The sequence below is a fragment of the Opisthocomus hoazin genome, chromosome 14 (assembly GCF_030867145.1).
Source record: "Opisthocomus hoazin isolate bOpiHoa1 chromosome 14, bOpiHoa1.hap1, whole genome shotgun sequence".
NCBI lineage: Eukaryota > Metazoa > Chordata > Aves > Opisthocomiformes > Opisthocomidae > Opisthocomus > Opisthocomus hoazin.
The window spans coordinates 2,073,633-2,087,069 of NC_134427.1; the positions used below are offsets into that span (position 1 = coordinate 2,073,633).

The following is a 13,437-nucleotide window of genomic DNA, read 5'->3' on the forward strand; positions in this document are numbered from 1 at the left end:
TAAGCAGAGATACTAGACACCACCTAGAGGAAGCTTTCACGAAACCATCTTTAGGTGTAATTTCAGCAAACTCCCTGCACGCCCATCGCTGGCACACGCGCAGGGGTTTGTACCAGTCTGGCCCACTCCCAGCCCAAGCGCCTGCTGCCTGTGCCATCTGCTGGCACCGGACTCGTCCGGCTCGCAGCGCAGCCGGACCCACAGCCGCTCCAGCCGGGAGCCAGCACCACAAGATCCCAGGAACACCGGCTGGCTGCACAGAAGCAACCTTAGAACTGCAGTCCTTTGATGTCAATGCCCACCCACCCCATAAAACCGTCAGGGCTGGATAAAGAGCCCGGCACGCCGCACCCGCGACCGCCGCGCCGGCTACTTGCTGAGCGCGAGCAGGTAAGAACAACCCGTTCCTTGCAGTACGCTGGCTCACTGCCTAGAACATCTAATAAGCTCTTAAGGAACTGACTTCATTTCTTTTAAAGTCTTTGCCAAAGGTAAGAGGAGCTGCTTCGGCGTATCTGGAAGCATGTCCAGCGTTCCGTTACGTATCTCAAGGTAGCCAGGAGGTTAACGGCTTGCCTAGCGGGAGCCATCCACTGCACAGCTGCTAAAGCTGGAAGGAAGAATTTCCATTTTTATTTTTCAATAAAGTCAAACCTCGACGCTGCAAGCAGATGCTGCTTGCTCTCTGCAACCAACACGTTTCCAAACCCTTCCAGTCAAGGTTACCAAAACAGCCAGCCAACCCACCCTCGCTATCCTCTCAATCCGGAGGAGGAGGAGGAAGCCACCACCACCGTAACTTGCCCAAGCACACAGCCAGGCTGCAGCAGAAACTCATCAGCGCAGCTGCTTTCCCCAGCAACACACACCTGTTTCTGTAAAGCATACCTGACACCCAGGGACAGTAACTAGAGCCTTCTACAGCCTTCTCCTTCAGTGGACTGAAGTACACAAAGAACTGCTCCTCTACGGCTATTATTGTAGAGCCCAGCAGACCAAAGCTCTGGTTTTGGGGCATGTCCTCTGCGTTGCCTCGCCATACACCTGGGGAGAAGAGCTGCGTTAGCTTCCAAGGCAAGGCAGCAGAATGGGCCACCACCCCGGAGCTGCGCTCCACTCCGTTCCTCTGCAGAGTTTCACAAGCAACGACCGAGAGCAGCTGCTCCTCTAGTCACCTCTCACTCCCTAGTCCTTCTCCCAGTTGTATAATCCAAGTTACTTTCCTGGAAAGCCAGAAGGGTTCACGACACGCTTTAGCTCTTTGAGCAACCAGTCACAGAAATCTGACCGCGGCGCGCCCGTAGCTCTGAGCTTACAGCCCCAAGCTCATGGGCGAACGCTGCGAGGTGTTGCAGTCAGCTGTCGCCGAGCCCTCTGCTGTCGTGGTGTATTATGGCATGCTAAGAAGACTGCTCATTACCCCTGCCATCAATACATGAAGACAAGCAAACCTTTCATCACCAGCCTCGTCAACACCAGTGTTCAAACGGCTGAATCACGGAACACATCTGCCCTTCGCTGTCCCACAACGGGCAGTGCCACCCGCCCGCCTGCCAGCCACCCCGCTCAACGCACCCCGCTCAACGCACCCCGCTCAACGCACCCAACACCACCGAGCGCTGCCCCTCAGGGATCGAGTCTGAAGCGAGGTATCTTTTTCTTCCCTCTGTTCCCCACGTTCATTTTGCACCACAAAGCATTTCCACAGCAACAGGACGAGGAAATTTGGCTTCGCAAGATGAAAAAGAGGGGAGGGTAGGAGGGGTAAGAGGCAAGAGGGCTGCTTGCTGCCCCGGGCCCATCACCATCGCTTCCCCTCCCCCCCATACGCCAGCGTACTGCGCTCTTGCCTCTGAGCGCCATGAAGTCACACAAACGCCAAAGTTTTAGAGAAACATTTATTATAGGGTTGCAGAATTTTTGCCAATATAAAGTCCCTTAATAAAACTCTCAAGTTCATCAACTGCAGGACGCTAACTCTTCATTATCTTTATACTGCAGCTTCCAAAAAAAGTGAACAATGCTCCGACTGCAGTAGTAACGCTACTTGCTCATAAAAAGTTGATCTAAAAAGTTTATATAAGCCAGAGTAGTTTAAGTTTACAACTACAGTCACATTCACAAGTGAGCTATACCAGAACAGATTCTTGAAATAGGAAGTTACAGGATAAACCAATTCATAACCAAAAATACCGACAAGCTTTAAGAGCAACTCTATCTGAATCTAACAACTAAATACCACAAAACCAAACAAAGGTAGAGGAATTAAACGTAAGCTTGGGGAAGGTTCCAAATATACATACGAATTCAATACAGTAATTGCACAAAATGAAAGAGAGTAGTGTTAAAGGGTTTATGATCACTGAGGTTGGATTTTACATGCTTCACACATGGCTGTTAAACTAAACCTTTAATGGTACGCATCAGAAGGTTTCTTAGCCAGGATACGGAGTGCAGAGCTATTCTACAGAACTACACAAGATGTGCAAACCACAGATTATTAGCATCAATCATCCTGTGAAAGTTAAGGTGAACAGAATTGGTTCCAGCCAAGGAACTGGTTAACATTTTTGTGTATATATATATATTTTTCTGCCATTCCCAGATTACACTAAATCAAACACATTCAACGCATAAACTGGTATTAACCTTCTAAAAAAACCTTACTCAAATTTAAGTTTTACATGAGACAACTAAAAAGTTATACCAAGGATCAAAGAAAGCTGAAATGGTGACTTTGTCTTTTGAAATACAAGCAATACACAGAAAATGCATAAGGCTTTTGATTATCACTGCACATTTTAATTCAAGAAGTCGATGTCTAACGCTCAGACTTCTCAATGAAGCTGTGAACTAGTCACCTCCCATCCAACACCTTTCACTGTTGACAGATCTTTGTTTCAACAACGAAAGAGTTTTCAAAGTGTCTGATTGAATGACAGTTCTCCACTGAGCGTTTCTGCAGACCTGGGGACGAGAGAAGACGAGAGCCTAAGTGAAGCAGATCTACGACCCAGCAGCAAGTATTTACAGGTTGCGTATCATAACGAACAGCAGCGAGATACAGTCCTTCAGTACAGTGCTTCTGCAGCCATCAACTGTCACTAGAGCTTGGTATCAGTTTGTTTTCTATCAGAAAGCCCCCCTCATTTTCAGAATGGTTACAGCAACAGAGGAGGCCACGTACAACACGGGACAAAGCAAGCAAGCGCTTTCATCTAGTACCGCTGCCACCATTTTAGTGACAGAAGAGACTACACTAAATAGGTCATTTATGGCAAGTTTCTTATAGCCCTTCCTAAGTACAAAGGAGAGGAAAAACAAAGCAGATCGAAGCTACAGGGAAGAGTTTAAAAATTCAGAAAGGGTGCCAGAAAAAACCCTAGTTCTTCCTCAACACTTCCCCCCACCCAGTAAATATTAACAGCTGGTACGCTTCTATAGAGCAGTCCTCACCTTGATGAGAGCCCGGCGAGGATCTGCCACTCAGCTGATGATCTTACTGAAGTTTTCCCTAACACTATTCAAGTGCTTTCCTCTATTCTGGGACACGCTAGCACTGGATCTGACACAGGCAGTTTATCTGTATCACCTAGGTACTGACAAGAACACAGCAGTCCTGCCAAAGACACGCTGCTCAACTAAAGCCCTTCAACATACCGGAGGCAGAGAAGAAAGCTTGTTTAACAAGCATTGCTCAGCGTAAGCAAGAGAAGCTATCCATCGCAGTCCAGAAGCACCAGCCCTTAAACCAGCCCCAGCAGGGCACTGTATAAACACTGGAAACAGAGGCTGTCCTTCAATTCATCTCCATCTCAACGCCTCTACAAGCTAGGAAGTTTCCAATGGCTATCCCGCTGGGTACACAACTGAACAGCCAGGATAACCTGTCCTGTTTCTCACACGCCTTCAGCCACAACGCCAGGGAACTGCTGCAGAACCTGCGGTCAGCTGGAACAGAACTCTACAAAATCCAAGAGCCAACGCAGCACTAGCTAAACGAGAAGACTTCTCCACAGAAGTTATAAGGAGCATACCCATTTTAGTCTAATTATTTACATGTGCGTGGCTCATACAGACTAGAAGAAAGGCGTGCTAGAAATCTGATCTGGAAGGCAAGACAAGCTGTTTCCCCAAACAATTTTCTCCTCGGCAGCAGTCTTCTATTCAGCCAGATTTCCTGCCTCCTTCCCCTCCAAGGGCAAACAAGGTTAGTTACAGAACAGAAACTGCACAAAAAGCATTATTCATTTACTAGAATCCTTCTGTGCAAGTATTCTGCAGAAGTCTTTTACTATGCAGGGAAGATGTCAAAAACATGCTACAGTAAGATGATTTAAGGAGACATCATAAACACTCTTTGCAGTATCGTCTATAGGCTACAGTCTTGCAGTCACAGCAGCAGCCAATTTGGTCGTGTTCACAAAAGCATCTTCACAACAGCTAGGAGACACGTGCCTCTCCCTCCCACAAAGCAACAGCAAATGTCGCCTTTAAGTGCTCTACACCGTTAGCTACAGAGGCCCAGTTTTATGCTCCCGCATACAGAGCCTTCCACCTAGCAACAGGACGGAGTCTCCAGCAAACAGCAGATACGGCTCCTGATGCTGCAAGCTGTAACTGGGCCGAGGAAACTCTTGCCCGAGAGCTTGGCAGGAAAAGCAGAGCAGAGAGTTCTGACAAACCAAACGTTTGCATTCTGAAAGGCTGCAGCTGACAGAGGATTAGTTCACTGCGTGTTTGGCGAGAGCAGCAAACTGCAAAACGCTTTGAGAACGACAGTGAGCAAAAATTCATAGCATCAGATTTCTGTCCTCCAGGCCTCCTTCCAGTACGTCAAACCACCGACACCTCAAGCTCCATCCTTTCCACAGAACGGCAGGGGGGTGGCGCGAGCTGACAGGCAACACAGAGACAGAGCTGAGACGCTCCTACGAGGTGTTCTTCTTCCTTTAGAGAGGAAGTCTAGGATGTCCGGAGCTAGCTGTTGAATTTTTTTATTTTCAGAGGAAGTGAACTAGAAGATAATGCTTTTACTTGGTGCTCCTATAAGCCAGTTTTAGACAGGACAGCAACAGGCTAAGCTGCACCTACGCAGACTCACATTATCAGACGATTATATGAATTTTAGGGCCAAACTAACTTACAACTTCAACCAAAAGATGGAACAGAAACAGGCTTAAGTTCAAATTTGGTTTAGGCATGTAACCTCTAATTCTGTAACTGAAACTCTCATCATTTCGAATGAACTTCAGATGCTCACTTGAAAGTGGGGCAAAATACCCGTCAGTTCTACGGGCAGTCTCAGCTCATACTGAACCCTCCCCGACTTCCAAGTCTAAAAACTCCAAAGGTTTAAGTATTTACCCTTTCCCTACTTGAACAACAGATTTATTTTTTACTAAAGGGAACTTACCCGTTATCTGGTCTCTGCGCTGAAGCCTGAAGGTCTCTTTTCCAACACAGAGTTGGTAGATGAAGATACCCAAGTCAGAGACGTTATCTATCTCCTCTGTCACCACCATTTCTTCACGGACTAGGTAGGTCTGAGGCAAGTAAGAGCCAGTCTAAAAGAGAAAAATCCTTGAGACACGGTATTCTGCTAACAGCGGACAAATTTCACTACATTTTACTCTTTGCTTTGGAAGGGCTTCAGGCATTAGACTTCAGCTTTCCTGCTTTGTAACACCAAGATATGCTAGTCTTGAACAGCTGCATACAGAGAAGGTAAAAACTGACAAAGGCTATTCCAAACAGTTGCAGTTACATCCAAACAAGCACAGTTAACCTTAACATTGCTCACCTCACAAGAAGCACAACATAAATAGAACCTGTTCACCTTTATTTGTATATATACAACAGAAAGTTTGCAGTTAAGAGGAGACACAAAGTATTACAAAAGTTTCCATGTCTGAGGCAATACTTCCAATACAAAAAAAGCAATGCGACCTACAAAGGTTAAACCTTCACCAGACCACAGCACTACCGAAACGACTTCCCACCCCTCACGACCAACTCCTAAAAACGGGGGCAGGCAGACACACTTAAAGCTTGTCTTCAAGACACTGAAGAAAATGCAACAAGCTAAGCCAGATCAGGTGGCCTCCAGCACTAGGTGCAGAGGAGTCAATGACTTCTTTGAAAGGTGTGTTTGACACACGATAGCTCAGTATCCAATTTAATCTGGAAGGAGCAGCAAGCTCTACCAACTTGGCCCGTAAGTCATCTTGGAGAGATACCAGTTTTAGTCACTGAAGAGTCAAAATGCTTGTGGTGAGCTCATAACCACCGTGCCAATAAAACAGAAAAACAAGTCCGTATTGCTCTTTTCATTAAAACTCTCACAGAGCAAGTGAGCTTTCCGGTGGTAACTTTCAGGTTTGGGCTCCCAATGATATTTGGGGCTTGATCAAATTCCTTTGTAATAGCTAAATTTAACCCTGTTTGCCAGTCCCTTTCGGCTTTCATAAAGCTAGGTATTAATAAGAGCATTAAGCATGAATCTACTCAACGTAATATATGCTGACAGCTGGCCTTAACTTCAATGCTGGGACTGAGCCCGGGGATTATGTACTTTGATGGCAAGAGGACTGTTCTAGCAAGAGACCGTAGTTCAGGAGCAACACCCAGCACTCTTACCAGAAGGGATCTTGTCAGCATAACCACACAGTAAAGCTTCCACGTACCGCTAGTTTTGCGAAGAGATCCATCAGATTTCTTGGCGGCATAACTATGGATGTGTTCAGCGGAATCACATAGCAGTTACCCAGTTGCAAGTCAAGATACGCCGTCAGAAGCTATTTTGGAAACAAGTTTTCAATTAAGCAAGCGTGGCCTCTTATTGCTAGAACACAGTTCTACAAGGACTAAGGAGGAAGCTCAAAAAGCTGGAGATCATGCACAGCTAGTATCAAAGTGATGCATTCAAGAACTGTCTAGTGTAAGGACTTGGCTATTATCACTTTTGCAATCAAAGTGGTTGCAGCTAATGTTTACAACAGGACTTTTGTAGAGAAGTAAGAGCCGACTGTAAAAGCTGTTTCCACCACAATTCTAAATGAGCACAGTTTGTACGAGTACCGGGAAGTATCTGGGAGTATGCTCTCCTAACTGAAGAAGTCCAATTTAGCACAGTGCAAACAAAAGGTATCTGACTGCCGATCAGCAATCGCTCCCTGTAAATAGTTCTTCAGAAACAGTCTCTAGAAGTCACATCAGCATTACCACTGAGTGCAAGAACGGCAGAGACTGAAATTATCACCACATCTACTTGGTTTATTATGACTTTGAATAGCACTTAGCCAGAAGCAACTGAAGTTCTTGAGTTGCCTGAATCCTTTTAAGTCACAGCCAAGATGCTGTCAAGCCAACACAGATAAAAGCTGCAAGTGCTGTGATCACAGGTAGCACAGCTTGGCTGCGCGGCGTTCCGTGCTACCGCTGAAGGCAGCATGTACAGAGGTCAGTTCTGCTGCCTGTGCTGTGAGTAGTCTGCACTGGCAAAGCTGGCTTTACAGCCTTCGAGAGCTTTTACAGCTGCTTAAGGATAACTTAATACTATCAAGACAACTTTAATAAAAGAAGCATTCAAATTAAAACCATCCTCTTCTCTTTACTTTAGTGAAACTACACGCAACTAACACCGCATTCTCAAGTTCCAGGTTTCAGCCACTTGAGGAGATTTTTCAATTCTCTTATCCAAGAGAAGGAGCCCACGCTTGTTTGCAATTCCACATTTTGCTGTAGCACAGTCTGGCAGAATCTTAGACCGAATCCTCAGTTTCCCTGTTTCTTAACTCACATTTACAATGTTCTCCTGCCCTCACTTTCCTTCACATAGGATTCTTGACCAAACAGCAAGTGTCACTTCCAGACATCCTATGGGCAACAACACTTAAAGATGCACAGCACTGAGATGCACTGTTCTGAGAAACGATCCAGCTGCGTGTCACCGTGGGTATGAACTCCTCTAACACTCCTCCCTTGCGCAAGTTAAGTCCACTATTGTAGAGTTAAAAGGGTCAGATTTCCCACACTTAAACCCATCCCCAAAAACAAAAGCCTGCATTGGCAGTAAGCTTTAAAGGTCTCAGGAATGAAAACCCTGGAGCTGTTATGATTACCAGCTGCTCCACAGCTTCCCAGAGAGCAACAAGACTAGTTATTTCTTACTGCTTCACATGCACTCACCCTATCAAAGTCATGAACGATCGCTGCTGGATCACTGTCCGAGAACTTCGGAACGGGCACATCAATGATGGCTATGTTATCGTCTTCTCGAATGTCGGCTTCTTCAGCAATGGGGAGGAAATACGGCTCCACCGCACGATCACGATTTTCATTTTCAAAGTAGCACATCTCGCCACGGTACACCTTATGCTGAAAGGTAAGAGCAAGGCCAGTTATTTTTACAGTGAACGTTGCTTTAAAACTGTATTTCTAACACCAAGCACAGGTCTGTCACACTTGGAGCTTTTATAAAAGGACACAGCAGTCTTTGTGTCCCAGTTATTGAAGGTTTTCTATTATAGTGGTAATCCATGTATAATTACACTTCTTTTATTCAGTGATGCTTAAAGAAAAAAGAACTTTCACATTACCTTAGGCATGAAGTACTTGTAGATGCAGGCTCCACCGACAACAACTCCTGCCAAGATGAATGCTAGACCCAGCAGAGTCAACAGACATCTTCCAGACGAGTTTTCACTTCTATGTGTGGCAACTTCTGGATCCTTTAAAATAAGAGGGACCAGAACTGAAACTCTGAGCGGCTACACTTTCTAAAGCAAGCCATTATCCACTGCTTCACTTTGACCTACCATCGTCCATTTCTTTTAGGTGTGCAGTAAGAATTTTAAGTCAAGCATCATATAAAAAGAAAACACCTACATGAAATACTACCGCATCATATTAAGATCAGTTTTCAAACACCACTAAAAGAGGGTATTTTCTTAGTGTATGCTCTCTAGACAAACCTTTATCCAGAAACTGTTCAAGGTGTAAGAAACTGTAGCAAAAGATAGTGCCGCACCCACAATATAGTACACGGAAAGCAAGATTTGTAGAGCAAGGTCGTTTGAAGGTACACAGTGTTTTCAGGCCTCTTCCCAAAAGCCTATTTCCTATCCTCCTCTTGCTACTGGATGGAATAACATAACATCACTCTTCTTTACAAAGCTGGACTAACAGAAAATGCTAAGATGCAACTTTGTCTGTTAGCTGGGGAACATCTGACACTCAAGTCAAACACACAGGTTTGAGAACTTGTAATATGCACAAGTGAAGCCCGCTGTGAAAAGGAACCACTCATCAGCCTAAATGCAGCTTGAAATTATGCCAAATAAGTCCCTGTCGCACATCCTGCCCTGCAGCTTCAAAACACTCTTTCTTCCTCCCAAGTCCCAGGGAAGTTCTGTTTCTAGCAGCCTGAAACTTACCGCTCTAGTTCAGCCACTTTGGTTTTTTCCCCCCTCAAACAGAAGGTGACTGCATCCAGGGGAAACTGCTATCATCACCACGTAACAAGGTGATGAGTTGTTGTGTAATACTGATTGCAAAGTTAGCGGTGGTGTCTGAAGGGCAAGTTCTAACACTGAAGAGTTCTTTCAGTGCCTTTCCACACTTCCAGGGGAAGGACTCACACAAGGCAAGTTGAGAGAACAGCAAAAGCACTGTCAAATACTCAACAATCAGAAATGACACTCCCTTTGGGCAAATGCACAGGTTTTGGGACTTTGAAAAACAAACAAACAAAACCCAACCAAACCCCAAATGTTTAGATAATCTATATATTTGGTCAAGCATGCCCCTTTAATCATTCACGACTCTGGTATTTAGCAGGTCACCTTCAAGACCTACTCTTTACTGGTCAGGAAGAAAAATTGGATTTCACAGCAAAAGCTCTTTTCCTTCATGTTGTTCCTACAGTCAGTACCTAGATTTAGCACAGCAGCTTCCACGGCCCTTGTCTATTTGGGTCCCACTATTTGCAATCCTGTAGAACAGAATATATTTAAGTGACCTGTGCTCACAACAAGCCACAGTATTATTACAAAGGCTGCAAATACTTCCATGCTCAGCAAGATATGGCAGCGTAAAAGTCAAATGCATCAGCGACGCAGTTACTGAAACAAAAAACAAGCTGTTTTGCGAAAGTAAATACTCCTACATTCCACTCTCGCATCCTCCAAACAGAAAAATGTTGGTTCAGCAAGACACAAGCCGCCAGAATTGGCTAGTTAAGCATTTGTCAGAAAACCAAGCTAGTTTCATATCAGAATTATGCCACATTTATACGCCTTTATGTGAAGACCATCTTTCAGAGTTAACTGGCTTTTAAGATCAAGACTAATTCTGTTCTCTTCGCATCCTGCCACCTTCATCTATAGCTTTCAATAACTGACTCATCTAGCCTATCATTACTTGAGCACAACAGTCTGCAGCAGGTTTTGGCACTACAGACATCCCAGTGCGCGGATGATGTCGACACGTAACTAGCTATGCTTGCACTACACGTATTTCCAACAATGCAAAGGTATTTATCATATTTAGAAGCAATGTGGGCAGCCTGAATCTGAGAAGAAAGAGCTGACAGAGCTGATAACAGAACACAACACCAAGACTTCGCTCCAGCAGGTTACAAAGCCTCTGCTCAGTAAGTCATAAAACCTGCAAAAAAAATGCAGTTCTAAGCTATGCAGTAACAAGCAAAGCAAACTAGGAGTACGAGCAGAAGAAAAATCACTTGTGTTAACATCTGCAGCTAGCTCAAGAGACACTGTTGACACACTCAGCTCCAAAGAATCTGCAGGGAGAGTATTCTGCAAGCTCAAGTCTTTTGTGCAGATATTCTAGGGGACTTTTATTGTGCTGCTTCAGCCAACATTAGCCATTAAGTTTGTTTGCTCTGCACAAATATTCCAGCAAAAGGAGACATTAACAAGCACTAGAACAAGTTTGTCTTGGAATAAAATTGTCAACTTGATGCTTACATGGAACTCTAAGACATGAAGTCAGAGTGAAGGGTTGTTAAAAAACCCCCCCACGTATACATGTGCAATCACAGAGAATATTGTGACAGGTCTAACAGAACAGCACGTGTAGCTTCTCAGCTGAGAAGAGCAGCTATCATGAGAAGAGAAGAAAGGGTGTGTGTATTAGCACCACTAAATAGAACTTGCACAGTACGGGGCCAGTAAAAATATGCGTAACAAGTTGCCACAGGAGTAGCTTATGAGTTTGTCCTACAAGAAACTAGCCAGACTAATGACACTTTCAAAATTTAAATTAGCCCTCTACCTACACTGTTTCCCTACTTTACCTCCCTCCTCGTGATCTAAAAATTTGGTGCTACCATATTAACTGTGCGCACATCCAACTCCTACAGCTCAAAAGAGCCCGCTGAGTGCTAACACCACTCTGCACCCCTTCGCCTTTTCAAGGAGAAGGCAGGGGCTCAGTACGCTGGAAGGCAAGCTGCCTGATTACAGGTTGGAAGTAGGGGGGGGAGGAAAAAAAAGACACTAGAGTCCAAGTCCACAGGTGTTTTATTTAACAGTCCCACTCCCTGATTACAAATAAACCTGGTCCATCCCATACTCCTCCTATGGAGCTACTGATTTATTTACCTAGACGCTAATGATCTTCATCTGGCTACAAACGTCAGCAGCTAGGCAAGGCGCCTTCCGAATAAAGTCTCCCACAGATTTGGAAAGTTCAACTCGAGCCAGCGACGCGGCGGCTCGTTAGGAAGGAAGAGCCAACCACGGAGCGCTTGCCTGGGTTTCTATTTAAAACCCTTCATGGCAGGTTTCTTCACTGAAGGCTCGGCGTAGCGGCAGCCCGGCCGCCTCGCCACAGCCCCGCTCCCCGACTCGCTGCCGGCGAGGCTTTGGGAGCAGCAGGGAGCCGAGGGCGAGCCCGAACCCGCTCTGTTTGCTGGGGTGGGGGGGACGGGGAGCGGGCTGGGGACCGTCCCTGTGCCCGGCTCCCCCGCCCGCCAGCTCCCGAGGTTTAAAGCCCCGGCAGGGAGCGCGGCCCTGGCACCGGCCCAGCTGCCGGATAAACAGCCGGGGGCTGCCCGCGGCCTGCGGGCCCGAAGCCGTCCCGGCTAGGTCACGGCAGCTCGGCACCGCCCGCGGCTTCCCCAGCGTCAGCCGGGCCGGGAAGAACGGCTGCGGCGAGGGAACCGCAAACCGCAGCGCGACGAGCCCCGGCCCCCCCCCCCCTCAGCCCCGCACCGCTCCTCACGGCGGCGGCCTTGAGGGGAGCGACACCCCCCCCACCAACACGCCGTCCCCGGGCTGGAAGGAGCCGCAGCGGCGGGGGAAGGCCGAAGGGAGCGGGGCGGGGGCCGCCTGCCCCGCGGGGGGCTGCCGGCTGCCTTCCCCCGGCCCGCAGCCGCTGCGAGAAGATGGCGGCGGCGGCGGCTTCCACCTCCTCCTGCCCCCCGGCCCCGCTCCTCCTCCCGCCGCGACCCGGTAGCGGGCAGACCCCCGCTCCCCGCACCTTCTCGGCCACCAGCGCCTCGGCCGCCTCCTTCTTGGGCTCGTCCTTCTGGGCGAAGGGGGAGCTGAAGGCGATCTTCACCATGGTGCCGCCGCGCCGCTCCGCTCCGCCGCCTCCGCGCTGAGGAGCCTCCGCGCCGCGGGGCGGGGCGCGCCCGGGAGGCCACGCCCCCCACCGCCCTCCCGCCGCCCAGCGCCGCCTCCCGGGCGGGGGGGAAGCGCGCCCCCTGCAGGCCGGGCGGCTCACAGAGTCACAGCGCCATTAAGGTTGGAGAAGGCCTCTGAGGGCATCCAGTCCAACCCTCACCCCAACCCCACTGTGCCTGCTAAACCGTGTCCCCAAGTGCCACATCCACACGCTTTTTGAACACCTCTGGGGATAGGGACTCCACCATCTCCCTGAGCAGCCTGTGCCAATGTCTGACTGCTCTTTCAGTGAAGAAATTTTTCCAAATATCCAATCTAAACCTCCTCTGATGCAGCCTGAGGCCATTGCCTCTCGTCCTATGGCTGATTATCTGGGAGAAGAGACCAACCCCCGCCTCACTACACCCTCCTTTCAGGGAGCTGTAGAGAGAGAGAAGGTCTCCCCTCAGCCTCCTCTTCTCCAGACTGAACAGCCCCAGCTCCCTCAGCCGCTCCCCATCAGATTTGTTCTCCAGACCCCTCCCAAGCCCCGTTGCCCTTCTTTGGACACGCTCCAGCCCCTCAATGTCCTGCTCATAGTGAGGGGCCCAAAGCTGAACACAGCACTCAAGGTGCGGCCTCACCAGTGCCGAGTACAGGGGCACAATCCCCTCCCTGCTCCTGCTGGCCACACCACTGCTGATCCAAGCCAGGATGCTGGTGGCCTGCTTGGCCACCTGGGCACACTGCTGGCTCATGGTCAGCCGGCTGTCGACCAACACCCCCAGGTCCTTTTCTGCCGGGC

The 13,437-nt window shown here is 48.1% G+C and overlaps 1 protein-coding gene across 1 annotated transcript; it reads right to left on the reverse strand.

Moving 5' to 3' along the window:
- Positions 1–1,884: 1,884 nt before the first annotated feature.
- ITM2A (integral membrane protein 2A) lies at positions 1,885–12,653 on the reverse strand. The gene is made up of 6 exons (XM_075435584.1): positions 12,508–12,653; positions 8,601–8,732; positions 8,191–8,379; positions 6,687–6,797; positions 5,417–5,567; positions 1,885–2,967 (listed from the first exon to the last, which is right to left on the reverse strand). Exons 1-6 carry the CDS (start codon positions 12,589–12,591, stop codon positions 2,879–2,881), a joined length of 756 nt encoding a protein of 251 aa, XP_075291699.1. The 5' UTR covers positions 12,592–12,653; the 3' UTR covers positions 1,885–2,878.
- Between the last annotated feature and the right edge of the window lie 784 nt (positions 12,654–13,437).